At 47.4% G+C, this 24786-nt stretch overlaps 2 protein-coding genes and 10 non-coding genes across 12 annotated transcripts in view; 2 read left to right on the top strand and 10 right to left on the bottom strand.

Annotated features, from left to right (window-relative positions):
• The window catches only part of DARS2 (aspartyl-tRNA synthetase 2, mitochondrial), a 22950-nt gene extending 18197 nt beyond the window's left edge, over positions 1-4753 (top strand). The window contains 4 exon segments of the mRNA XM_049776655.1: positions 1299-1517; positions 1907-2017; positions 3275-3350; positions 4521-4753. Coding sequence (XP_049632612.1) covers positions 1299-1517; positions 1907-2017; positions 3275-3350; positions 4521-4735 — 621 coding nt within the window. The 3' untranslated portion in view covers positions 4736-4753.
• A 2931-nt stretch (positions 4754-7684) lies between these two features.
• LOC126014598 (small nucleolar RNA SNORD81) lies at positions 7685-7762 on the bottom strand. Its single transcript, XR_007497616.1, has one exon. It is a non-coding gene; the product is annotated as a small nucleolar RNA SNORD81 (small nucleolar RNA).
• Positions 7763-7902: 140 nt separating this feature from the next.
• LOC126014616 (small nucleolar RNA SNORD47) lies at positions 7903-7979 on the bottom strand. The gene has a single exon (XR_007497630.1). It is a non-coding gene; the product is annotated as a small nucleolar RNA SNORD47 (small nucleolar RNA).
• Positions 7980-8250: 271 nt separating this feature from the next.
• On the bottom strand, positions 8251-8333 carry LOC126014622 (small nucleolar RNA snR60/Z15/Z230/Z193/J17). Its single transcript, XR_007497634.1, has one exon. It is a non-coding gene; the product is annotated as a small nucleolar RNA snR60/Z15/Z230/Z193/J17 (small nucleolar RNA).
• A 175-nt stretch (positions 8334-8508) lies between these two features.
• LOC126014605 (small nucleolar RNA SNORD79) lies at positions 8509-8584 on the bottom strand. The gene has a single exon (XR_007497622.1). It is a non-coding gene; the product is annotated as a small nucleolar RNA SNORD79 (small nucleolar RNA).
• A 412-nt stretch (positions 8585-8996) lies between these two features.
• On the bottom strand, positions 8997-9061 carry LOC126014862 (small nucleolar RNA SNORD78). Its single transcript, XR_007497827.1, has one exon. It is a non-coding gene; the product is annotated as a small nucleolar RNA SNORD78 (small nucleolar RNA).
• A 230-nt stretch (positions 9062-9291) lies between these two features.
• LOC126014621 (small nucleolar RNA SNORD44) lies at positions 9292-9352 on the bottom strand. Its single transcript, XR_007497633.1, has one exon. It is a non-coding gene; the product is annotated as a small nucleolar RNA SNORD44 (small nucleolar RNA).
• Positions 9353-9521: 169 nt separating this feature from the next.
• On the bottom strand, positions 9522-9587 carry LOC126014861 (small nucleolar RNA SNORD77). The gene has a single exon (XR_007497826.1). It is a non-coding gene; the product is annotated as a small nucleolar RNA SNORD77 (small nucleolar RNA).
• Positions 9588-9884: 297 nt separating this feature from the next.
• Positions 9885-9968, bottom strand: LOC126014595 (small nucleolar RNA SNORD24). Its single transcript, XR_007497615.1, has one exon. It is a non-coding gene; the product is annotated as a small nucleolar RNA SNORD24 (small nucleolar RNA).
• A 163-nt stretch (positions 9969-10131) lies between these two features.
• Positions 10132-10196, bottom strand: LOC126014865 (small nucleolar RNA SNORD75). The gene has a single exon (XR_007497830.1). It is a non-coding gene; the product is annotated as a small nucleolar RNA SNORD75 (small nucleolar RNA).
• A 204-nt stretch (positions 10197-10400) lies between these two features.
• Positions 10401-10483, bottom strand: LOC126014618 (small nucleolar RNA SNORD74). The gene has a single exon (XR_007497631.1). It is a non-coding gene; the product is annotated as a small nucleolar RNA SNORD74 (small nucleolar RNA).
• A 2809-nt stretch (positions 10484-13292) lies between these two features.
• Positions 13293-19606, top strand: ZBTB37 (zinc finger and BTB domain containing 37). Its single transcript, XM_049776660.1, has 3 exons — positions 13293-14215; positions 16113-16212; positions 18907-19606. Exons 1-3 carry the CDS (start codon positions 13293-13295, stop codon positions 19396-19398), a joined length of 1515 nt encoding a protein of 504 aa, XP_049632617.1. The 3' UTR covers positions 19399-19606.
• The last annotated feature ends 5180 nt before the right edge of the window (positions 19607-24786 follow it).

Raw genomic sequence — 24786 nt, 5'->3', positions numbered from 1 at the left:
AGTCTTCTTCCTTTAACCCTGCACGTACTTGAAATGGGCTTAATGTCATGGTCCAGCATGGACATACGGTCTGCAGGGTGGGCTCTACATTCTGTGAGCACTGTTTTGGCAGCTACCCCCACTCCACTCCACCCCAAAAAACACAAAGAAGGGAAGTGACTTAATTTTAGTTTTTGTTTTGTTTGAGGGCCACATTTGGCTGTGCTCAGAGGTCACTGTGGGTGGGCTCAGAGGACTATAAAAATACTGGGAATCTGGGGCTGAAATAGCACAGCACAGTGGTAGGGCATTTGCCTTGCAAGCAGTCGACCCAGGACCAACAGTGGTTCAAATCCCGCATCCCATATGGTCCCCGTGCCTGCCAGGAGAGATTTCTGAGCAGAGAGACAAAAAGAAAAGTACTAGGAATCAATCAAACCTGTGTTAGCCACATACAAGGCAAGCACTCTACCCACAATACTGTTTTCCAGCCCCTATTTTAAAAATTTGTTTGTTTGTTTATTGGGCTATCTCCAGCAGTGCTCAGGGTTGCTCTACACTTAGGGATCATTCCTAGCAAGCTCGGGAAACCATTTAGGATGTTGGGGATAGAACCCCAGTGTGCAAGGCAACTGCCTGATGTACTGTCGCTTTGGCCTCTATTTTTACCTTTTTTTTTTTTTTTTTTTTTTTTTTTTTTGGTTTTTGGGCCACACCCAGTAACGCTCAGGGGTTACTCCTGGCTATGTGCTCAGAAGTTGCTCCTGGCTTGGGGGACCATATGGGACACCGGGGGATCGAACCGCGGTCCGTCCAAGGTTAGCGCAGGCACCTTACCTTTAGCGCCACCGCCCGGCCCTATTTTTACCTTTTATTCTCAGTGCATTTCTCAGAAAAATAACTCAGGGTTTCAGGACCAAAGGAGCACTCAGTGGGCTGAGTATGTGCTTTGCACGCAGGAGTCCCAGAGTGGAGGATTAGATCCTTGACATGGATTCACCAGGAGTGAGCCCTGGGCCCCCGAGGGTGTGGTCTCAAACAAGTTAAAAGAATTTTTAAGGGCCCAGAGAGATAGCACAGCGGTGTTTGCCTTGCAAGCAGCCGATCCAGGACCAAAGGTGGTTGGTTCGAATCCCGGTGTCCCATGTGGTCCCCTGTGCCTGCCAGGAGCTATTTCTGAGAAGACAGTCAGAAATAACCCCTGAGCACCGCCGGGTGTGGCCCAAAAATCAAAAAAAAAAAAAAAAAAAGAATTTTTAAAATCTGGGTCATGTCTAGGATTATTGTTACCTCTGCTCTTTTGTGTCTCGCCTCTGCAGTGCTCCTTGCTGGGCAGAGTGCGGCTGGAGTGTGCCGACCTGCTTGAAGCCCGAGGTGTGGTACTGCGGGACCCAGCCGTGTTCTCCTTCTTATGGGTGGTGGATTTCCCGCTCTTCCTGCCCAGGGAGGAGAACCCTGTGGAGCTAAATGCAGCACACCACCCCTTCACTGCCCCACACCCTGCCGACCTCCACCTCCTGCCCACTGAGCCTGCAAAGGTATGAATCTGTCCTTCTGTGGGGGCAAGGGAGAGGGGAAACCAAGGCATGAATGGCTGCCTTTCCTGTCCAGCCCACTCCTAAAAGTTCCAGAACAAAAGTTCTTGGGTCTGCCCTTTTGGTCTTTGGCCAGCTTGGAGGTCAAAGGGAAGATGGCTGAAAGGAGTTAAGACGCAGGGCTAGCTAAGAATGGCTGAATGCTTAAAAGGTTATGATATAGGCCACACATGTGGTGGATAGGATATGAATAAAGCTGATACTTCCTGAAAAAAAAAAGTCCTTGGGTCTGAGGCAGTGGCTCCCACATGGTCCTTGGATAGTGCAGGGCCTTCCCTCTGTAGGGCCGACCCCCTGACATTTGTCCCTTTGCTGACGCTTGGCTCTTGCAGGTCCGGGGCCAACACTATGACTTGGTTCTTAACGGCTGTGAGATAGGAGGGGGCTCGATCCGGATTCACCAAGCTGCGCTCCAGTGCTATGTCCTGGAAACTGTGCTCAAGGTAATGGAAGTGCTGATGCTGCCTTTGCTCCCAGCTGCAGTAACTTTTGGTTAGATTCTCTATGAGGTGATGAACACATGGCACAGAAGTTGGCACTGAAGGGTGCTAAGCACTGATCCAGGAGTAGCCTGGCTTGGCCAGGTGTGCCTCCCCCCCAGATTGAATTGTTATGAGCGGAAAAACTTATGACCAAAATACCAAAATAATGCTGATTTCTCTTTCTTCTGTTACTGAGACTTTGAAAAGCAAATGGGCATCGCTGTCATTAGTGCTTACAGTGTCTGCCAAACACTGGCCCTGCCTCTTTTTACTCTCTGTGCTGGATTCTCATCTGCATGGTGGGTCAAAGCCCCATTTTATTTTTTAATTTTTTTTATTTTGGGACCACACCCAGTGGAGCTCAGAGTTTACTCCTGTCTGTGCTCAGAAATCCTCCTGGCAGGCTTAGGGGACCATATGGGATGCCAGGATCAAACCCGGGCTCATCCTGGGTTGGCCATGTACAAGGCAAACACACTACTACTATGCTATCACTCAGGCCCCACAAAGCTCCATTTTATTTTATTTTATTTTTTTTTTTGATTTTTGGGCCACACCCGGTAACACTCAGGGGTTACTCCTGGCTATGTGCTCAGAAGTTGCTCCTGGCTTGGGGGACCATATGGGACACCGGGGGATCGAACCGCGGTCCGTCCAAGGCTAGCGCAGGCAAGGCAGGCACCTTACCTTTAGCGCCACCGCCCGGCCCCTAAGCTCCATTTTAAACACAGTCACTACTTTCCCTCTTCCTCCAGTCACTGCTGTCATTGAACTTACTCTGGGCCCCAGCACCTCGTCACTGTGACCAAACAACATCCTCTCTTGCTCTCTCTCTGCGCCCAGGCCTCCATGTCCCTGTAGTCACAGACACTTTAATGGACATTTCTGTGCACCTTTGTGCCTGACTTGTCTGGAGATCCTTTTGACTTGGGGTCACTCTGGGACTAGCAGTGCTGGGGTCCACCAGCATATTTCCACTAGTGCTCTGTGGGCACTGGACTATACTGGGTTGTGCTGGGAAGGGGCCAGCTGGGTCTAGAACTGTTCCCTGCACATACAAGTTACATGCCCTGACCCACATTACTTCTGGGCCTCTGAACAATGAGATTCTTTTGCTATATTTTTTAACTCAATATTCGCCTTTTAAGAGGTTAAGTTTTCTCTGTGGCCCTTGTAGCCCCCCAGCTTGTATTTATGTTGTTTCCCTTTGTCTTTCAGGAAGATGTGAACCTTCTCTCCCACCTGCTACAGGCCTTAGACTCAGGGGCGCCCCCTCATGGAGGAATTGCCTTAGGTAAACCATCAGCCCTTCTTTGCACCATATTTGAGCTCTGGGCATAGGGGTTTGGGGTGAGGGAGTCACTAGGGGATGGGGCGGGTAAGTGTCGGGGTGTGGCCTGAGTATTATACAGAACATTTGTGTTTTCACTCAGATGTAGTTCAAGTGGTAGGGTATTTGCCTTGCACATAGCAGACCCCACATGGACCCTGGTTTGATTCCCAGCATCCTATATGGTTCCCCAAGCCTGCCGGGAGCGATTTCTGAGTGCATAGCCAGAAGTAACTCCTGAGTGCCGCCAGATGTGGCCCCAAAAAATCAAAAACCAACAAACAAAAGATATAGTTCACTAGTTGTAAAGATAGATTTCACCCTTGGGTACCCCCACATTCATTAAACCATCCAACCTGGTTGGCTGAAAATTGCCAGGAAGGCCCTCAGCATCTCTGTGACCCTCCCCAAATGCCACTTGATTTGGGGGTAAAAATCTAGGACCCAGAGCATCTGCTGGTCCACCTAGCTGCATCCCTTAAGATCGGATACGGGGCCCGGAGAGATAGCACAGCAGTGTTTGCCTTGCAAGCAGCCGATCCAGGACCCAAGGTGGTTGGTTCGAATCCTGGTGTCCCATATGGTCCCCCATGCCTGCCAGGAGCTATTTCTGAGCAGACAGCCAGGAATGACCCCTGAGCACTGCTGGGTGTGGCCCAAAAATCAAAAAAAAAAAAAAGATCAGAAGTCAGCATCCCTCAGATCCCTCGGCTCTCTGGGGCTCACAGGCTCACCCCAAGGTAGTACAAATATGCTGGCACACCCCTGATGGCTAGAGACACCCTGGAGGGTCACTCCATAGGGCATATCTGTCCTCCCAAGTTCTCTGCATGTGGCAGCTGTACTGGGACCTTTGTACATACAATGGATAGTCTCAGTGACTTGTGAATATCAGGCCTGGGTTTCTCCCAGAAAAAAGCACCCCAGCCACAGAGGCTTCCTAAAAAGGTGAGGGACTATCTGAGCTACAGCTAGTTAGATGGTAATCAAAAGGCTGATGCAGACTCTGCCTGCAGGAAACCTGGGTTTGATTCCCAGAACTGCCATGAAAACAAGAGAAAAGTCACTAGACCTTCAGGAAGTGGGGTCACTCCTCACCCCAGATAATGGCCCTTAACTCTGTTTGATTGACAGGTTTAGACCGGCTAATGTGCCTTGTCACTGGAGCGCCAAGCATCAGAGATGTCATAGCCTTCCCCAAGTCCTTCCGGGGCCATGACCTCATGAGCGGGGCCCCTGACTCCATCCCCACTGAGGAACTGAAATCCTATCACATCCAGATCTCATGGCCCCCCGACTAAGAAGCCAGAAAGAGTTCATCGTGCCACTCACAACCCCCAAAGAGTTGAACTTCAGCACCCTGCCCACTTTGCTCCCCCTGGGCTAAATTCCCACCCAGAGTTCTCCACAGACCTGACGTGCAAGTTTTTGGGTGAAAGGGACGTGGGTGACATTCGTACCACAAAAAAAAAAAAAAAAAAAAGAAACCTAATTTTGACTTGAAAACATTAGAATGTTTTGTTTGGGGGCCACACCCAGGAGTGCTCAGGGGCTATTATTCCTGGTTCTCTGCTCAATAATGAGCCATGGTGGAAGGTACTCGGGACCATATGGGGCACTGGGAATTAGAACCATAGTGGAATGCAAAGCAAGAGCCTTAAACTTTGTGTATCTCTTCAGCTCCGATTATTAAGATTTTTAAATTAGTTCTTTTGAAGTTTTTTACACAAAGAGATGTGAAAGATTTCTGCTGGACTAATCTAATGGCTTCACATTTCCTGCAGGTTTTATTTTTGGTCCAGGGACTCAAACCCAAGGCCTCACAGATGAATCCAGTGCTTTAAATTGAACTGCATCACTGGCATTTTCACATTTTTCATACCTGGTTCAGAGGTTGTTTGCTAAGCATAAACATCAAATTGTGTGGTAAATATGGGCACGTCTGGTCTGTTGGGCAGGGGACAGAGGGTGATCAGTATAAACCACCATTTTAGAATCCCCAAAACTCAGATAAAACAGTGATATCTCTAGAGATTTGATACAGTTGAGACACTAGATAAAATACCAAAAAGATCACTCAAGGCCCCACATGTTTCACCTTGTACATATTCCAAAATTTAATTTCAGGGCCAGAGCAATAGTCTAGCCGGCAGGGTACTTGTCTTATATATAGCCAACCTGGTTCCATATATGGTCCCCAAATCGAGCAGGGATGAGCACATAGGGTACAGCCAAGTGTGGCATAGGCCCTTTCTGGCCTATAACGCTTGCTCTGGTGACCTCAATTCTCAGGTAGGGCTGATGCTCAGTATAAAAAATAGGCCTTACATGGGACTGGAGAGAGCAGTGGTAGGGAGTTTGCCTTGCACACGGCCAATCCAGGACAATGGTTCAAATCCTGGCATCCTATATGGTCCCTGTGCCTTCCAAGAGCGATTTCTGACCCAGGAGTAACCTGAGCATTGCCAGGTGTGACCAAAGCTAACCAACAACAAAAAACAGGCCTTACATATGTGATCCTGGAACTACAGAACAAATGAGTCTCATTAGGTCTACTAATCCCCACAATACTAATAAAATGAGAAGAGGGGCAGAGGATGTTCAATGCGGAAGATGATTGCCTTGCACGCATCACTCATGTTTGATCGCCAGGATCCCGTGTAAGTCTCCTGAACATAGCATTGTGGAGTGTGGGGCCTAAAACCCAAAAATCAAAAGTAAAGTGGGAAGAGGGACTTATGATCTGAGAATTGTTTTTGCCTTGACATTCTGCTAATTTGACAAATACTAAATGTCAGTTTGATATGCCCCACTTCTTTAGTAGCACTCTAGTCATATCCTTTATTTTTGGTTTTTGGGCCACACCTGGTGGCACTCAGGGTTACTCCTGGCTGTGTTCAGAAATTGCTCCTTGAGGGGGCAGGAGCAATAGCAGTGGTAAGGCATTTGCCTTGCACACAGCCAACACAGCATGGACCCCAGTTTGAATCCTGGCATCCCATATGGTCCCCTGAACTGGTCGAGGGGCGGGAATGATGGCACAGTGGAAGGGCGTTTGCCTTGCATGCAGCTACCCAAGACAGGCTTGAATTAGATGTTATCCCATAGTTGCCAAATCTGCTAGAAGCAATTTCTGGGGAGCAGAGCAATAGCACTGCATTAAGATGTCTGTAATGCACTCAACCAACACAGGATGGCCAGCTGTTCAAATCTCAGTATCCCGTATGGTCCCCGGAGCCTGCCAGGGGTGACTTCTGAGTAACCCTTCTGCCATTAATGAGTGGAGAGCCTGGAATAATCCTTGAGTGGTCTGTTGTGACCCAACCCGTTTCCCCCTCCCCCATTACTCCTGGCAGGCTCAAGAGACAAGGTGCAAGGCAAATGCCCTACTGCTGTGCTCTCTGGCCCATATCCACTTTTTTGAGAACTCTAGGGCCACTCAACAGTGAAACTGGCCAGGGTAAGGGTCCTCAAACTATGGCCTATGGGCCACATGCAGCACACCAAGTGGCATCTTTTTTTCTGGCTTCTGGGCCACACTTTGCATGCCAGGTACAAGCTTTAAGCAGATCCCAGTGACCCAGATATCCAAAGAAAGCTGCTAGAGAGCTGAGGTATCACTATCTTGTGTCATGGGCAATCCCTTCTCTCCCAGTTTTCTCAGCATTTGGATGGCCTCTCATTGGGAGAGGACAGGAAAACAAAGCATTCACTTTAACCCCTGAAATCCAAAGCACTAAGGCAAAACTAATTTTCTTGCTGGGGTAAGACTAATCTTGGATCACCAACAGTGGACAGCAACTATTCCCAGTAGTACTTGCACCAGAATGCTACTGGGACTTGAGCAAATGCTTCCTAGAACCAAGGAGACACAACCCATGCCCACATGGTGAATACTCCCATTACTGCTTCCCATCAGCCAAAGCTGCCATTGTCCATTGGGACAATCTAGAAGGCAGGAAGTGGAGAATCTTGGGGTGACCCAAGCACTATGGGAGGCTGCATGTGGTGGTAACCTGGCAACAGTTCCTGCAAAAGGTTGTAGAAGACTATCCAGCTGGCCTGGACCTGAACTCAGACTGTGACAAAGTATTAGGAACCCAAATTTTTCTTAAAACATACAACATCAACAAGCACACTAAAGATGGCTTAACAAATTTATTAAAAGTCAAATTAATCTTTTAAAACAATGCTTCTATCTTGAGTTGAGGCTCTTCCAGAACTCTGAAAAGGAAAAAAAAAAGGTGTTTTATCATACCATATACCCATATTCCAAATCTAGTGGTATTTTGAATGTACAGAATATCAGATCTTTCCTTGTCATCAAGTGAATCAGTGAGAGAGTTCAAGTTGAGGTGAGATCATCATTTATTCTTTAATAAATCAGCAGTATGGATATTATGAAACCTCACCTTCCTTTCCAATGGTTCACAGGATTGCTCTTACACCCTAAGAGCAAATGTTACACATATTAGTAATGGAGAAAAATCAACTTCACCCACTTAAAAAGTCAAGTAACCTCAGAATAAAAATGGAACGGTTTTTGAGTAATATCACTTTATCTCATTTGGCAGAATCATAACATCACTGGTCACATTCCTCATCTATTTTTAATGTATTTACCCAAAACAGACCTACCTTGATATTTTCCCAAGTTAGCAGATGATCTACCTGTTTTAAAAAATAAAGTTTTATTAGTGCTGGCCTGGCTGAAACCAATGTTTGTACTACTGCCTCAAACACCTTGAAAGCCAGTCTGGTACACAACCCACATGCTCTTGGCACCTGATGGCTGGCAAACCCCCATCATGCACCTTATCTTGCATAGTCAAAGCATATAATTTAGCATTTCTTCAGATGGTAGCCATTACATCAGATAGGAGCGAAAGACTATTATAGTGCTCATCACTACTTATCAGCTGAACTATGTGATCATCATTGTAGTGGCTCCATCAATCATTCAGTAGAAGAAAAAAATAAGACTTGGGCATTACCTAGCCTACCAGGACTTGCCAACATCTTGTTCCTTGCATCGTGTATGGCTTTGCAACTCATGCCTGTAGAAATTTAGGTAAATTCAGAATACTAGATACCAGAGTTAAGTTAATTCCTAAAACCTCTCAGCTGTTTCAGGTTGTTTTAGTCTTCACTCTTTTCAGAGAGATTCCCATCTATTTGAAAAATCATCACTAACAGCATCTTAGGAGTGTGAAAGTAAATAGATAAACACAAACCTTTTTCATCCAGGGTCTTCAAAAGTGGTACCTAGAAAAAACAAAACTGGTGTACATGGTATCTAATACATGGGCCAGAACCCACTTTGCAAGAAAATGCATGCTCCCACCTTAATACTGTCAGTAACAAACACTCCAACAGAATAGAATTCACTACATGCCAAGAACATGAGTTAGTTTTAATAAGCTGCCCTATGCAGCTACAGCATTTAGTTCCTGGTTACATGAGTGTCATACTTGATTTCCATCCTTACCCATATATCCGATAAAGATGGGTGTCCTCACTTTCATTCAGCAATAGCTAAATAAAAACCAAGATACATCATTGAAACAATAAGCACTGTCACATTATTCCCAGACTTGAGTCAACACAGGGTCATTCAGTGTTAAGTTTGTCTACATGCTTAGTTCAGGTCAGACATTTGATTAACATCATTAATAAAAACCCCGTTCAGGAGTACATGCCCAAGTCAACATTCAGCCACAGGAAAGCCATTTAAGTTGCTTAGTCTAGTTAGTATTATCCCTTAATTATGTCCTCAAAGAGGCCATGAATACTTACCAGAAACAAACAACCCCATAGGTTCAAGACTCAAGTTCACCTAGGAAACAAAAATTATTTTATAATGGCAAACAAGCTACATCTGAGCTTTATCCAAACACATGCTTCGAGTCAGGTAGAGCTAATAAGACCTTCACGAGGAAATCAGTCTTTGCTTATCATCACACAGGCAGGCAGTTTTTTAAAGGACAACCCAAGATTCATTGGGTACTCATGTTGAATCAACTTCAATTTATTTTACTTACCGATTCAGCTTCCAGTCAATTGTTTCGAGCCTAGCAAGAAAAAGTCTATATTAATAGTGCCCAGCATCTAATTTTAAGGCCACTACCTTCACCTAGATACATCAGAAAAATGGTACATCTCTTCATGAGAATCTGCTGAACTATGCAACCATCATTGTATCTGTTTCTTTCCCCCTTGCCTCAAAATCACCAAGTTCTGCTTGAAAAAGGAAAGTCCATAACCTCTTTCAAAGACTTGATGATCCTTTGACTCCAGGTGGCCAGGAGTGATCCCTCCATACTGCTGGTTGTCCCCAACTAAACTCGATCCCAAGGTCATAGTAGACTTCTCACCCTTTTTATCCAGGGCTTGCAGGCAAAACTGGCACATTATGACCTAGGTGTAAAACAAACAAAAAAAACTATAAATCCAGCTGTCCCATACCTGCTCTCCCCAACCCGTCCAGGGTTTTTTTGGAGCCTCAGTTGCATTATTGGTGGTAATAGAATTCTCGTCATTCCCACAGTCAAGAGTAGCAAATAAAATGTCATCACAGTGGCACCCACGGGCAAGATTTTTTAGCCTGTCTCGGAAAGATGCGTTAAGGACTTACTTGAATGGCGGGTCTCCACTTAACAGTCCTAAAAGAGGGATTTAAAAAAAAAATGACTTTATCCAGGCTCTCACCCCAAGCTCAGCGCCCACTCCCAGGATGATCTAAAGAAGCCTCAGATAATTGGGTGTTTTCAGAAATCCCTTCTGTCCACTACTCTTACACCATCATAGGCTCTTCCCCTGCCACGGCCCGACCCATGCACGCATGTTTCGCTTTTCCTGCAAGGAACCGGCCTCACCTGTTGCTGCATCCGCTGCCGCCAGCCATATTGCTCCGTTGCTCGGCGCCATTCCTGGAAGCAGAGAGCGGGGCAAGGGGCGGCGTCTGAGGTCAAGGCGGTTCCAAGCCTTGCTGCAGGGAGCAAAGCGTGCACGGCCCCGCCGCCGTCAGAGCCGTTGGCATTCATCAGCCAAATGTCAGATGTCCCTACCAACATGAGCTTCATCATAGGCAGCAACAGCAGCGCAGCAAAGGCCGCACACGCCGGGCCTTCCCTGAACCATAGCACCGGGCGACCTCCACCCATCCACCCCGGGAGTATCCGGCCTCATGCTTTGCTCCGCGTAATCCCCCAACATCGGCTGCCCGAAAGCCTGCAAAGACTACGAAGCGGCCTAAAAGCCACCAGCAGCTTTGCACGAGAGTAAAATACTAAGAATGAGCCGAACCCAAATACTGGGAAGCACGAAAGAGAAAGGTACGAAACAAACCTGCAAAGGCCGCCATGCCGCTGCAAAAGACAGAAGGCAGCCAGAACGCTCCTATATATAGCAGGCGCCTCCGTGACGTCATGACGCACGCGCCCGTACGCCTGCGTCGGCATCTGGCCCCGCCCCAACCCGCGCCTCTTTTCCCGCGGTGGTGGGCGGGGACAGAGCGGCCACGTGACTCCAGTCCCCGCCCACCGGCGGCGCGGCGGAGGAGGAAGCGAAGCGGGGAGGGGGCGCGCGCCGCTGGGGAGGGGCGCGGGGGGCGGCGGCGCGCGGGTGACTGATTTCCTTCCGGCACGTCGCCCGCTGCGGGGGAGGGGGCGGGGGTTTCACTTCCGGGACGGGGTTCCGGCCCATTCCGGCCCATTTCCACCCCCGGAGGTAGGTTGCTGCTCCGGCCCTGGGTTCGGGCCTCCACCACGCACACGCCCCTCGGGGTTCGCCCTGCCCCGAAGGTCGCGTCCGCTGCAGCCTGGGCTCCCCCACCTCCACCCCGGGGTGCTCAGGTCCATGCCACGCCCCTCGCCTCCCCAACTTCAAGGCACTGGGGAGACCCGGCACCCTGCTCTTGGCTCAGGCCCGGGTGCAGCGGTGCAGAGCTGCAGGCCCCTCCCTCAGGACCCCGGGGTGGGCGTCCCCGACCCCCTGTCCCTCTCCACCCTCACGCCCAAGGTCGCCTGGACACACCCAGACACACACTCCCACCTCTCAGCTGCTCCCGCCTCTCCTGGACCCGCTCCCGGGGCGCCGCCCCCTTCCCACCCAGCGCATCACTCTCCCCCTTAGGGGCGCACTCCTGGCACCCCCTTCCTGCTCCTCGTCGACACCCCCTCTCAAGTTTGCAAACTCGAGCTGCCAAGCCCCAGGCGGTTCCCCTTATTCTTCACCCACGCACCCCACTCCCCTCTTGCAGCTCTCCCCCGGGTGCTGCCCAACTTTGGCTCCAAATTAATCACCTCTGAAATTCGGGATGGCCTGGACCCGGATGGCACCTCTGGGAGTCAAAGTTGCAAAACAGACAAAAACGCTTTGGAAAAAGGTCAGATTGGCTCAAGAGTTGAGTTGTGTTGACAGTTGTGTGTGTGTTTGTGTCTTGTGTCTTCGCCCGCCGGTTCCCTCTCCCTCCACTTGATAGTTGGTGCAGTTCAGAAGCAGAACTGAGTGAGGAGCGGCAGTGCTTGGTGTTCAGTAACTAGAATGTCATATACACGGATTAAGGGACCCCGGTGTAGACACTGAGGGCTCAGTCAGTGGTTGTTTAGGATTTATGCAAACTATCACCAACCGTTTGAAGACTGGCCGTGGATTGCAGTTATATGCTAACAAAACAAAACAAAATAAAGCAAAGTTCACCTTTAGGGAACAAAAATTTTAGGATCCAAGTATCTTTACTCGCTAGGGGTTACCAGCTTTGAATCTAAATTGAGGCAACTTATCTAACCTTTCCACATTCTGAGAACAGAAGTGGCACTTTGATGTGTCTTGGTTTGAGTCTTGACAAAGTTCTGATGTCCCCAACCTAGTGTTTGGCTGAGAGATATAAGTCAAAGGCCTTTTTTGGCACATACCCCTCCCCACCAACTCGAATTTAGAAATAATGGCTTACTTTCAGATGGATCATGAGTCCCATGTATAAAATATTAAACATAATTCATACCATATTAAGGTAGAGGCCTGCCCAACCTACCCATGTGGGTATAATTGCATTTATTCCAAAAGCAGCTTTCTTGCCTCTTCCGAAGAAAATTTAGTTTGGGGAGTTTATATTTATTGTGGAAATTTAAAAAAATATCATAGCTTCTTAGTAAAGAAAGTTGGAGCATAGTTTTAAAATTTAGGAATTCCAACAGTCCCTTTTTGGTATTAAGTACATCTTATTTTTTGGACCACATCCAGTAGTGCTCAGGAGATTATATAGAATGCTAGGGATCTTAGGTTAGCTGTGTACAAGTCAAACTATGTACTTATCATTCAGGTCCCAAATTGTATCTTTTTGATAAACTCAAAATGCCTGTGAGTGCTGTTTGTTGGGGTATTGGAAAGGTTATGATTGGGAACTTTTTTTTGAAACGTTATTGATTGATTGACTGATGGGTTTTGGGCCACAACCAGCGCGATGCCAAGGGGTTACTCCTGGCTCTGCACTCAGAAATCGCCCCTGACAGGCTGGGAGACAATCTGGGATGCCAGAATCAAACCCAGGTCAGCTGCCTGTAAGGCAAATACTCTACCGCTGTGCTCTCTCTCCGGCCCCTATGATTGGGAACTCTTGACATTTGAATCCATGCCCTTTTTTTTTTTTTTTTTTTTTATCAGTGAAACAAAAAGAAAAGAAAAGAAAAATGGTCCCTTGGGGAACCTTACGGGATGCCGGGGATCAAACAGGGGTCGACCACTTGCAAGGCAAGCACGTTCTCCCCTGTACCATCACTTCGGCCTGTTTACCTGCTGTTTCTAAAGAACATTGAACTGGACCACGCACAAGGAGATTGAACCTTCGATCACTGATGAGACTGTGGCTTCTTCCTCTTCTGGCGGAGGGTTGAATCCGGCCCGACCATGGAGAAAGGAGGAAACATACAATTGGAGATTCCTGATTTCAGCAACTCAGTCCTGAGCCACCTCAACCAGTTGCGCATGCAAGGCCGCCTGTGTGACATTGTGGTGAATGTTCAAGGGCAGGCGTTTCGGGCTCACAAAGTGGTCCTGGCCGCCAGCTCCCCCTACTTCAGGGACCACATGTCCTTGACTGAGATGAGCACCGTGTCTATTTCCGTCATTAAGAACCCCACGGTGTTCGAGCAGCTCCTTTCGTTCTGTTACACAGGGCGGATCTGCCTGCAGCTGGCGGACATCATTAGCTACCTGACGGCCGCCAGTTTCCTGCAGATGCAGCACATCATAGACAAATGTACCCAGATCCTGGAGGGCATCCACTTCAAAATTAACGTGGCCGAGGTGGAAGCCGAGTTGGGCCAGCCCAGGACAAAACATCCCGAGAGGCTGCCTGAATCTCCCCGGGCCACTCCAGGGCTCAACCGCTCCCTCAGCCCCCGCCTGAACACCCCCAAGTGCAGTCGGCGGGGCCAGATGAGCGGGATGCTGGATGTGCGGGAACTCAGCCCCCCTGAGGAGTCCACCAGCCCTCAGATCATCGAGCAGAGCTCGGACGTGGAGAGCAGGGAGCCCATTCTGCGCATCAACCGGGCAGGACAATGGTATGTGGAGACGGGAGTGGCTGACCGAGGGGTCCGGAGTGACGACGAGGTGAGAGTACTGGGCGCCGTGCACATCAAAACCGAGAACCTGGAGGAGTGGCTGGGGCCTGAAAACCAGCCCTCGGGTGAGGACGGGAGCAGCGCTGAGGAGGTCACAGCCATGGTCATCGACACCACGGGCCATGCCTCTGTGGCCCCGGAAAGCTATGCCCTGGGGTCTTCGGGAGCCAAGGTGGTCCGGCCCACCAGCAGCGAGATTGACAGGTCAGTGACAGCTTTGCCTCATTGTGGGTCAGCGCTTTGCAAAAAATTTTTGACTGCCTGACCCTGTGTCTCTGGGCAGGATAAATTGACACTGAGGGAACTGGAGGGGTACCCCCAAAAAACTGGTATTCTCAAGCTGCAGGAAGCACCTAGTCCACTAAAAGGTACTGTGTTGTGATCACGCGGGTTAAGTTAAGTTTCTGCCATGGATCAGGCTGGTATGATAAGACAGTAAGGAGGGCAATTATCTTGCATGCTGCTGGCCAGGGTTTGATCCCTGGCACCCCATAGACCGTTGAGTCCCACCAGGAGTAATCCACAACCTCTGCCAGGTGTGGCTCAAAAACCAAAATAGAAGATTAAAGTTGATTGTGAGCTCTGAAAGTTATAGAAATTGTGGCTTGGGGCCTCATGTTACAGAAATTGCTTTGAGGGGCCGGAGAGATAGTACAGTGGTAGGGTGTTTGCCTTACACACAACAGACCTAGAACGGACCTGGGTTTGATTCCTGGTATCCCAAATGGTCCCCCAAGCCTGCCAGGAGCAATTTCTGAGAGCAGAGCCAGGAGTAACCCCTGAGCGCCACCAGGTGTGACCCAAAACTCCTCCCCCCCAAAAAAAATTGCTTTGAGAATTTTTCTTCCTATGACCTGAGCAGGTACTGTGTTCTTGAATTCAGCAGTGATGCTCCCTGCTGTATTGCCTCTCCATATGGGCCTCCTAACCCCAGCACTGCCGTTGGGTTCCTTATACAAAATTCAAAAAATGATTGACCCAGTTTTCCTTTATTCTTATATGACCTCCCAGTACTTACGTAAGCACAGAAGCTTATATTTAGAATTTGCTTCACCAAGTCATATGGTCTCCATGCTAAGTCATTTTGTATTTCTTGGCTTTACTAGGACAAAACTTGCCCTTAATTATTTTGGGGGTTGTGGGGCCACACCTAGTGGTGTTCAGGGCTTACTCCTGGCTCTATCCTCAGGGATCACTCATAAAGGGTTTCAGGGGACCATATGCATACCAGAAATCGAGCCAGGGTTGACCTTGTAGAAGGCAAGCTTTTGTTGTTGTTGTTGTTGTTGTTGTTTGTTTGTTTTTGTTTTTTGGGTCACACCCGGCAGGGCTTAGGAATTATTCCTGGCTATGTACTCAGAAATTGCTCCTGGCAGGCACGGGGGACCATATGGGATGCCGGGATTTGAACCACAGTCCTTTTGCATCCAAGGCAAACACCTTAACCTCCATGCTATCTCTCCAACCCCAGAAGGCAAGCTTCTTTAATTTCGATACTATCTCTACTCTTTGCCATCAATCTTATTTATTTAGATTTTTTTTTTTTTGTATTTTGAACACCACAGGTAGTGATGCTCAGGGGATACTCCTGGTTCTACACTCAGGGATCACTCTAGGTGGGCCTGAGGATCATATGGGGTACAGGGGATCAAACATTGGCCCAGTGCCCTCCCACTGGCTATATAATGGCTTCAGCCCCTATTATAACAGGAAGTTTGACTTAGCAATCCTAGGTTAGGTTAGTTACACCTTTCTTGAGCATTGCAGAGAGGGGCATGTACTTTCTGTTTGCAGTGATGGTGGGGTCGAACCCAGGACCTCATACACATCCCACATCTCTCACCCACAGTCGCCTTTTCTCCCATTCCTCAGCTCATTCTTTTTTTTTTTTTTTTTTGGGTCACACCCGGCAGCGCTCAGAGGTTACTCCTGGCTCTACGCTCAGAAATTGCTCCTGGCAGGTTCGAGGGACCATATAGGATGCCGCTAGGATTCAAACCATCGTCCTTTTGCATGCAAGGCAAACGCCTTACCTCCATGCTATCTCTCCGGCCCCTCAGCTCATTCTCTTAATGAGTGTCTTCTTGCACTTCTCTCTCAGGTTTAGCCCCTCAGGCAGTGGGGTCCCCTTGACTGAGCGACACCGAGCCAGAAGTGAATCTCCGGGAAGGATGGATGAGCCTAAGCAGCCATGCTCCCAGGTATGTGGACCCGGGGTATCTGCTATATGTGGAAGGGAGTGGATGAAGATGAAGGAGAAGGTAGCAGTGGCCATGTGGAAATAATCCTATGCTTACTTAGTGCTGTTTGTGTTTATGTATGTGGGGAAGTTCTGGGATTGAACCCGGGCCAGCTAAAGCCCTCCCATGGGATTATCAATGTTGGTGGAATAAAATTGAACAATTTGGGCCAGAGCAATAGCACAGCGGGTAGGGTGTTTGCCTTGCACATGGCTGACCCGGGTTCAATCTCCAGTATCCCAAAAGGTCGCCAAATCTGCTAGGAACAATTTCTGAGTGTACAATCAAGAGTAACTCTTGATTGCCGCACAACTATTTTTTTTTTACACTATCACATTACAAGAACTTTTTTTGTGTATTTTTGTGTGTGTTGGGGGGGTACACTTGGTGATGCTCAGGGGTTACCGCTGGCTATGCGCTAAGAAATTGCTCCTGGGGCTGGAGAGATAGCACAGCAGTGTTTGCCTTGCAAGCAGCCGATCCAGGACCTAAGGTGGTTGGTTCAAATACTGGCATCCCACATGGTCCCCCGTGCCTGCCAGGAATTATTTCTGAGCAGATAGCCAGGAGTAACCCCTGAGCACCCCCCCCCCCGGAATTATTTCTGAGTAGATAGCCAGGAGTAACCCCTGAGCGCCCCCCCCCAAAAAAAAAAGAAATTGCTCCTGGCTTGGGGAACCATATGGGATGCCGGGGGAATCTAATCTCGGTCTGTTCTAGGATCTGTTCTAGGGTCAGCTGCGTGCAAGGCAAACACCCTACTGCTGTGCCACTGCTCCGGCCCATATTTTGTGTATTTTTGTTTGCTTTGTGGGTAGGATCCTGCCTAGTGGTACTAAGAGGACCATGTGATACTAGGAAGAATGGAGCCTCTTCTTTTTAACTTTATTTTATGTAAATTTAACCTAAACTATTGTGTATAAAGGAATGTATCAGAGGTCGGAGCGATAGCACAGCAAGTAGGGCTTTCTCAAGTAAGATCGAACCTTGCTTCGATCCTCGACAACCCATATGGTCCTCTGAGCTTGCCAGAAGTAATTTTGAGCACAGAGCCAATAGTAACCCCTGAGCGCTGCCGGGTGTGACCCCAAAATAAAAAATAAATAAAGGAATGTACAAGTGCCAGAGAGATAGTACAATGTGTAAACTTGAATTCAACTAGCTCACTTTGCATCCTTGGTACCCCATAGAGTCCCCCAACCCTGCAAGGTGTGACCACTGGGCATAGAGCCAGGAGTAGTCTCTGCACACAGCTGGGTATAGCCCCAAAACAAACTCAATCTGTCCCAAAATGGTAGTGCTATAAGTGGAATATGTAACTTGCTTATCATAATATACTCTGTACTATTTAGATAGCACTATTCAGGCATATCACTATGGCTATTTAAGTTTCTTTTTTTTTTTTTTTTTGGTTTTTGGGCCACACCCGGCGGTGCTCAGGGGTTACTCCTGGCTGTCTGCTCAGGAATAACCCCTGGCAGGCACAGGGGACCATATGGGACACCGGGATTCAAACCAGCTACCTTTGGTCCTGGATTGGCTGCTTGCAAGGCAAATGCCGCTGTGCTATCTCTCCGGGCCCTATTTAAGTTTCTTGATTGGATTCTAAATGCTTACAAACCAGTGACCCACTGTATCAGACAAGGCCGATGGCCAGTTGTTCCATCAGCATGGAGACTTATATTAGATGATCAGTTCAAGTAACTTGCTGTATTGGACGATTGTTCAAGTATCTGCCTGACTGTCTGAACTGCAGCTATAAGATCAGCACCCAAGAATGTAGTAGTATGCAGGCTCCAATTCTCCTAACTTGTAAGAGAGAATGTTTAGGGAGTCAGAACAGTAGTACAATAGGGAGGGCATTTGCATTACATGCAGCCCACGCTGGTTCAATTCCTGGCTTCCCTGCTGAGCACAGCTAGGAGTGATCCCGAGGCACAGATATATGAGTTAGCCCTGAGCACCAATTGGGTGCTCCTCCCAAAAAAAAAAAAAAACACCCATGAAAAGAGAAAAAGAACATTTAGCAATGAGTTAATAAGTATATAGTCAACCACTAAATAAATGTCTATCTTTCTCAAAAAATTTACATCTAGGGCCCGGAGAGATAGCACAGCGGCATTTGCCTTGCAAGCAGCTGATCCAGGACCAAAGGTGGTTGGTTCGAATACCGGTGTCCCTATGGTCTCCCGTGCCTGCCAGGACCTATTTCTGAGCAGACAGCCAGGAGTAACTCCTGAGCATCGCTGGGTATGGCCCCCCCAAAAAAAAAATTTACATGTAGGGGCTGGAGAGAAAGCACAGCAGATAGGGCACTTCCTTTGCATGTAGCCATTCTGGGTTCCATTCTCAGCATCCCATGTGGTCTCCTGAGCACTATCAGAATCCCTGATTTCTGAATGTAGAGGCAGTAGTTAGCCCTGATCACCGCCCAGATGTAGCCCAAAAATCCAGATATCTTTTTTTTAGGTTTGCTCAGGGGACCATATGGGATGATGGAGATCGAACCCAGGTCAGATGAGTAAAAGGAAAATTCTCTTTCCAGTGTGCTATCGCTAAGGCCCTAAAACCAGACATCTTTATATGTTGGTAGTACCTGACTTCCTGTGGGGTTGTCCTGGTCTGTGTGCTCACGGATCCACTCTGTCCCGGCAGGTGGAGGAGTCAGCGCTGCTGGGTGTGGGCGGCTACGTGGAGTATCTTCGGGAACAGGAGGTGTCGGAGCGTTGGTTCCGCTACAACCCCCGCCTCACCTGCATCTACTGCGCCAAGTCCTTCAACCAGAAGGGGAGCCTGGACCGACACATGCGCCTACACATGGGGATCACCCCGTTTGTCTGCCGCATGTGCGGCAAGAAGTACACCCGCAAGGACCAGCTGGAGTACCACATCCGCAAGCACACGGGCAACAAGCCCTTCCACTGCCACGTCTGTGGCAAAAGTTTCCCTTTCCAGGCCATCCTAAATCAGCACTTCCGCAAAAACCACCCTGGCTGTATCCCCCTGGAGGGGCCTCACAGCATCTCTCCTGAGACGACTGTCACATCTCGGGGCCAAGGCGAGGAGGAGTCCCCGTCTCAGCAGGAAGAGACTGTGGTGGCTGGGGAAACTGCCCAGGGCTCCGTGTCCACCACTGGACCCGACTGAGACACAGGGTGAGGGGAGTACGGGGCTCACCCTTTTCCCCTCTGTGCCCTGAGCCACTTGGCATCAGGGCCCCAAGCTGGTACTTAGATTCCCAAAAATGCCACCTGGCCAGACCAGAGATGTTCCCCAGATGCTGCCAGATTAGAGGATCAGTGGCGCTTCCCCACCTCACACCTCGGAAAATCAGCAAAAGCAACCTTCTAATTCAGGGATCAACAGCCTTGGTTTGTTACCTTTTTAAGAAGAAGAAAAAAAGTTTTTTTTACTAGAACCTCGACCCCCCTCATTGCTCGGCCAGTCCTGTCCTATTTAAACACTGTACTTTGGGCTCAGGCCTCCTGGTGGCGCTTCTTGCCCAGATCCACTATGAAAAAAATGCAGCTGGAGCCTTGATATGATCAGCCTTCATGAGCCACAAGATAAGGGACAGACCACCACGAGGAGCCCCACAGAGGAGAAATGGTTTTTTTATCTCCTCTGTCTTCCTTGCCAGAACATGCAGCTTTGAGTTTTAAGGTGCAAAGAAAGAGAGAGAGAAAGAATGAATCTTGGTGGTTCTTCCTGCCTTGGACCAGATGAGGCACCTGCCACTCAGCATGATGGAAGCCTGTGGCCGCCACCTTGGCACAATGTTCCAGTGGGCTGGTGGCGCCCGAAGCACTTTAAGGCAATAGGAATCACTGAAGTTGCAGCTGTGAGTGTGGCCTTGAGGACCGGGAGGGGACGGGGGAAGGGACACATTTTGGAAAATCACTCACCCAGCGGAGGCTTCAGGCTCGCGTCACGGTTGTGTGTGCGTGTGGGTGTGTGTGTGCGTATGTGTATGTGTGTGTGCATGCATGTGCATGTGTGTGTGAATGCACACGCGCCGGAGGGCTATGGATTCTTTGGGTGTTTGGCCAAGGCTCCAGCCCTGCCAGATTCGTGTGTTAGGCTGACGACCAAAGTTTCCTCCAGGCTCTGGGCTCCTCTAGGTTCCCGTAACAGCAATATTGTACATCCAAATGCCCTTTCCAGAAAAAAAAAAAAAGAGCCTGTAATTGTATTTTTTAAAGCCACAGGTCTCCATGTTTGATAACTTTTATACGAAGTTTTAAACACATTTTGGTTGTATTTTGTTTTGTTTTGAGTTTGTTTTTCCTTTTTTTTTTCCTTGCAATATTGTGGTTAAAGAAATTTTAACACTATGGTTCTCAACCACAATTCCATTACCTTCTATGTACTAGTTTCTATGTCTCGTGTTTGTGCACCTAGCAGTCTCCAAAACAACTATCAGCAACTTGCTGGTGAACTCCAAGAAGTTCACTTTTTAATAATACACTACAGGGCATTGACCAGAACCCCCTCACCCCACCTCACCCATGCAGTTATTTCGCAATAAATGATTGAGGGATCAATTTTGATCCAGTTTGGTAACTTCATCATCATTCCCAAGATTTTTTAAAATGTCAAGGGACCTTTTGGGTAATTTCTGGGTATTTCTGAGAGTCACTAATCCAGCACTGAGAGTCAGAGAGAATTTAACCAAATAACTGTCAAGCTTTATACATGCCCTGCCTGCCATGCAGAGAAGGAAGCAAAGAGGCACCTTGGGGCTGTCTGTGGCCAGGAAAGTGCTTACAAGTCAACTGTGCAAAGAGAAAAAAGACAGACTTGAGCTTCATTGAATTGATTGCCAATTTTGTTTCGTTTTATTTTAAAGCCTATTTAAAGTAAGTAGGTGTGTAAGGGATTATTTTGCAGAGGCCTGGATGATTGCACAGAGATTGAGGACAAGGCTGGGCTGGTGTCTTGGACTAGCTCTGGGCCTTTGCAAGTTTAGCAATGTGCTCCCTTCAGAGAATGCTGTGTGGCCTGGGTAAGACAGATGAGGGAAGGAATGACCTACAGTGCTCATAGATTCCAGTGCAGCAGCCATCTGAGAATTGCACTTATTTCTACATCTGTACCTTAATACTAGGGAAAAATAAAGAGTTATTTTATCCTTTTGAGGAAAAAGAAAGAAAACACAAAATGTATCTTTAAACGAGAATACAATAATGCTGTCATTTGATAAGGGCCAATCTTCTGAAAGAAAGTGGGAAATTAGATATATTAAGTCTTTAGGAGACATAATCTGAGGCATTCTCTAATTGGGAATGGCAGGATAAAGGAAAACTGTTGCTTGGGGCCTCCTTAGGACCAGTTTGGCTCTGGGACTTAAAAGAGTAGAGTTGAAATGAAAAAATAAAATCTCTAGGGAAACTTTTCCACCAGTAATCAAGGTTTTCCTGAGCAGATTTTGTAAGACAATTGGGGAGTTAATACAAAACTAGACTCTGCTACTTTTGTTATTCTTATTTAAAAAATATATTTTTTGCTTTTGATTTTAGGGCCACACCTGGCAGCACTGAGGGGTTTCTCTTGGCTCTGTGCTCAGGGGACCATATGGGATGACAGAGATTGAACCAGGTTTGACTGCGTGCAAGGCAAATGATTTACCCGTTGTGCTATCACTCCAGCTTCCTACTACTTTTATTTTTTTTTTCTTATCTACTTTTAACTAGAACTTCAAAGCCTACCAACATTTTTGATGTATATCCTTGTTTGAGGAAATAGTATGCTGGAAAGTTGTCTATTGCTGTTAGGTTGTTGTTTTGTTTTTTGTTTGTTTGTTTTTTTTTGGGTCACACCCAGCAATGCTCAGGAGTTACTTCTGGCTCTAGGCTCAAGAATCATTCCTGGTGGGCTTGGGGATCATATGGGATGCCGGGGTTCGAACCCAGGTCAGCCATGGGCAAGGCAAATGCCCTGCCCACTGTGCTATTACTCCAGCCCTGTTTTTTTTGTTTTTTTTTTTTTTTTTAATGTGAAAGAAAATTAGAGTGTTTTTCAGCTCCAACCAAATTGTGGTCAAATGCAGTCATTTTTGTCCAGAAAAACAGCAGTATTTGTCAATTTTCAGTTTTAGCCACAAGCATTTGAAATGAAGTCAGGTGGAAATGTGGAAATGCTCTAACTTCCCTCTCTTTCTCTTCACTTTAACTTGGTTACTGGTTTTTCTTTTTTTCTTTTTTCCTGCATTGATACTGTGAATCAAGTGCTTTGGGTCATCTGGGGCCTCCTCAGCACACTTTTCTCTATCTTCTGATCCTCTCCAGAGATCCAGGGTTCAAAGAAAACTTGAGCTCTTAGACAAGATCCCATTTCTAAAAGCAGAGTTTTTATTTTTAGATAGAAGCCTTGTGACTTTTCGCATAATTGCCCAGTACCATATTCTTATCCAGGTTCACTGTGACATCATCCTACATTGTCCTGTCTTTAGCTCACATCACTGTAGGTTGTAGGAGTTAGCCGGGTCCTAGCTCCATCCCTATTAGTGTTGATGTGGCAGGGTGACTGATGCTGACCTCATCAACCAAATGTGGATTTGCACATGTCACCTTGGGAGGGGAACAGCTTTAACAGCAAGAACTGAGCCACTCACTACCAAGTACTTTGATGCCTCGAAATAGTGCACACTGGGACTATTGATCATGCATTGAGTGGCACCTACTAAGCAAAGGTACTGTATAGGATTCTCAGATGAAGAGAAATCCAGTCTTATCTGCTTGCATTTGCAGAGTTACCTCTCTGGACTGTGATGACCAGAATGAAAAAAAGGACCACATTAGCATAAACATGAACACTAGTACTATCAGAAAGGCTCTAATGTCTGTTCTTTCTTGACTCAAATATATTTACCTCTGAACTTAAGTTGAGTAACTGGCAAAATATTCCCCTACGCCATTTTGTTGTAACAGAAGGTTAAATAGAATGTTTTTTAAATTAAATCACCGTGAAATACAGTTAAAAAGTTGTTGACATACAATATTTGACATCCTAAATATAGTCTTAAAAAGGTGTAAAAAAAAAAAAAACCAGGTTAATTCTTTTTTTGTTTTGTTTTTTTGTTTGTTTTGTTTCGGGGGGCCATACCTGGCGGTGCTCAGGCATTACTCCTGGCTATCTGCTCAGAAATAGCTCCTGGCAGGCATGGGGGACCATATGGGACACCAGGATTCGAACCAACCACCTTTTGGTCCTGGATCAGCTGCTTGCAAGGCAAACACCGCTGTGTTATCTCTCCGGGCCCGCGGCCTCAATTCTTAAGGTATAATGATTGGAAAAGAAGTGAAATTGCAATTAAGAAAAGATTTTTGTGAACTTTTGTTTATTTAATGATTCCAGTTCTCTCTATCAGTGAAACAGGGTTTTCCACATATAGTTTGGCTATAGAAATAAAATATTCTCCCCTACCTAACTTTATCAATGTGAAATTTGGTGTAGGTTAGTATTGATCAAGTTGAAAATTAAATAATAAACTTTATCCTTCATACCTTAATATTCTTTGATCAAGAAGTAGTTTTTTAAGAGTTGAGCTGTTAGGGCTGGAGAGATGGTGCAGGCGTCCCATATGGTCCCCTAAGCCAGGAGCGATTTCTGAGTATAGAGCCAGGAGTAACCCCTGAGCGTCACCAGGTGTGGCCCAAAAACAAACAGAAAGAGTTTAGCTGTTATGACATTTGTCTTTTAACTAGTAAACTTACATCTTGTTTTATTGGAAGATTTAATTTAAAGGAATGGTGATGGAAAGGACATTCATTGAACAGAGATAAAGGTCTTAGCATGAAAGAAAGGCACTTTATTTGGGATTGGAATCCTAGATATTTGTCATTGTCCCCCCACAAACACACAACACAGTTTGTTTATTTTTTGTTTTTTTGGGTCACACCCAGCAGTGCTCAGGGGTTACTTCTGGCTCTATGCTCAGAAATCACTCCTGGCAGGCTCAGGGGACCATATGGAATGCCGGGATTCGGACCACCGACCTCCTTCTGCATGAAAGGCAAATGCCTTACCTCTCCAGCCCCAACACACTGGGTTTTTTTTTTTTTTTTTTTTGGACTTTTGGGCCACACCCGGCGGTGCTCAGGGGTTTCTCCTGGCTGTCTGCTCAGAAATAGCTCCTGGCAGGCACGGGGGACCATATGGGACACCGGGATTCGAACCAACCACCTTTGGTCCTTGGATCAGCTGCTTGCAAGGCAAACACCTCTATGCTATTTCTCCGGGCCCAACACACTGGTTTTTATTTCCTCAAATATCCTTGTCTGTATTCAGAAAGTGGCAGATGGTTTTAGACTTTGAAAACAACTACTTTATCTGTGCCATAATAGGAAAAACTAAGACTAAGATTTGGTGACTAAGATTTAGAAGAGAAGGGGCCGGGCGGTGGCGCTAGAGGTAAGGTGCCTGCCTTGCCTGCGCTAGCCTTGGACAGCCGCGGTTCGATCCCCTGGCGTCCCGTATGGTCCCCCAAGCCAGGCGCGATTTCTGAGCTCATAGCCAGGAGTAACCCCTGAGCGT

The sequence above is a fragment of the Suncus etruscus genome, chromosome 7, assembly GCF_024139225.1.
Source record: "Suncus etruscus isolate mSunEtr1 chromosome 7, mSunEtr1.pri.cur, whole genome shotgun sequence".
NCBI classification, from domain to species: Eukaryota; Metazoa; Chordata; class Mammalia; order Eulipotyphla; family Soricidae; genus Suncus; species Suncus etruscus.
The sequence above is the reverse complement of the archived record's forward strand: the minus strand, read 5'-3'. Positions and strand labels throughout refer to the sequence as shown.

Coding starts and splice junctions, on each gene's coding strand:
- ZBTB37 (XM_049776660.1), top strand. CDS start 13,293: ATGGAGAAAGGAGGAAACATACAATTGGAGATTCCTGATTTCAGCAAC. Junction 14,216..16,112: donor ACCAGCAGCGAGATTGACAG/GTCAGTGACAGC, acceptor CTTCTCTCTCAG/GTTTAGCCCCTCAGGCAGTG. Junction 16,213..18,906: donor CTAAGCAGCCATGCTCCCAG/GTATGTGGACCC, acceptor CTGTCCCGGCAG/GTGGAGGAGTCAGCGCTGCT.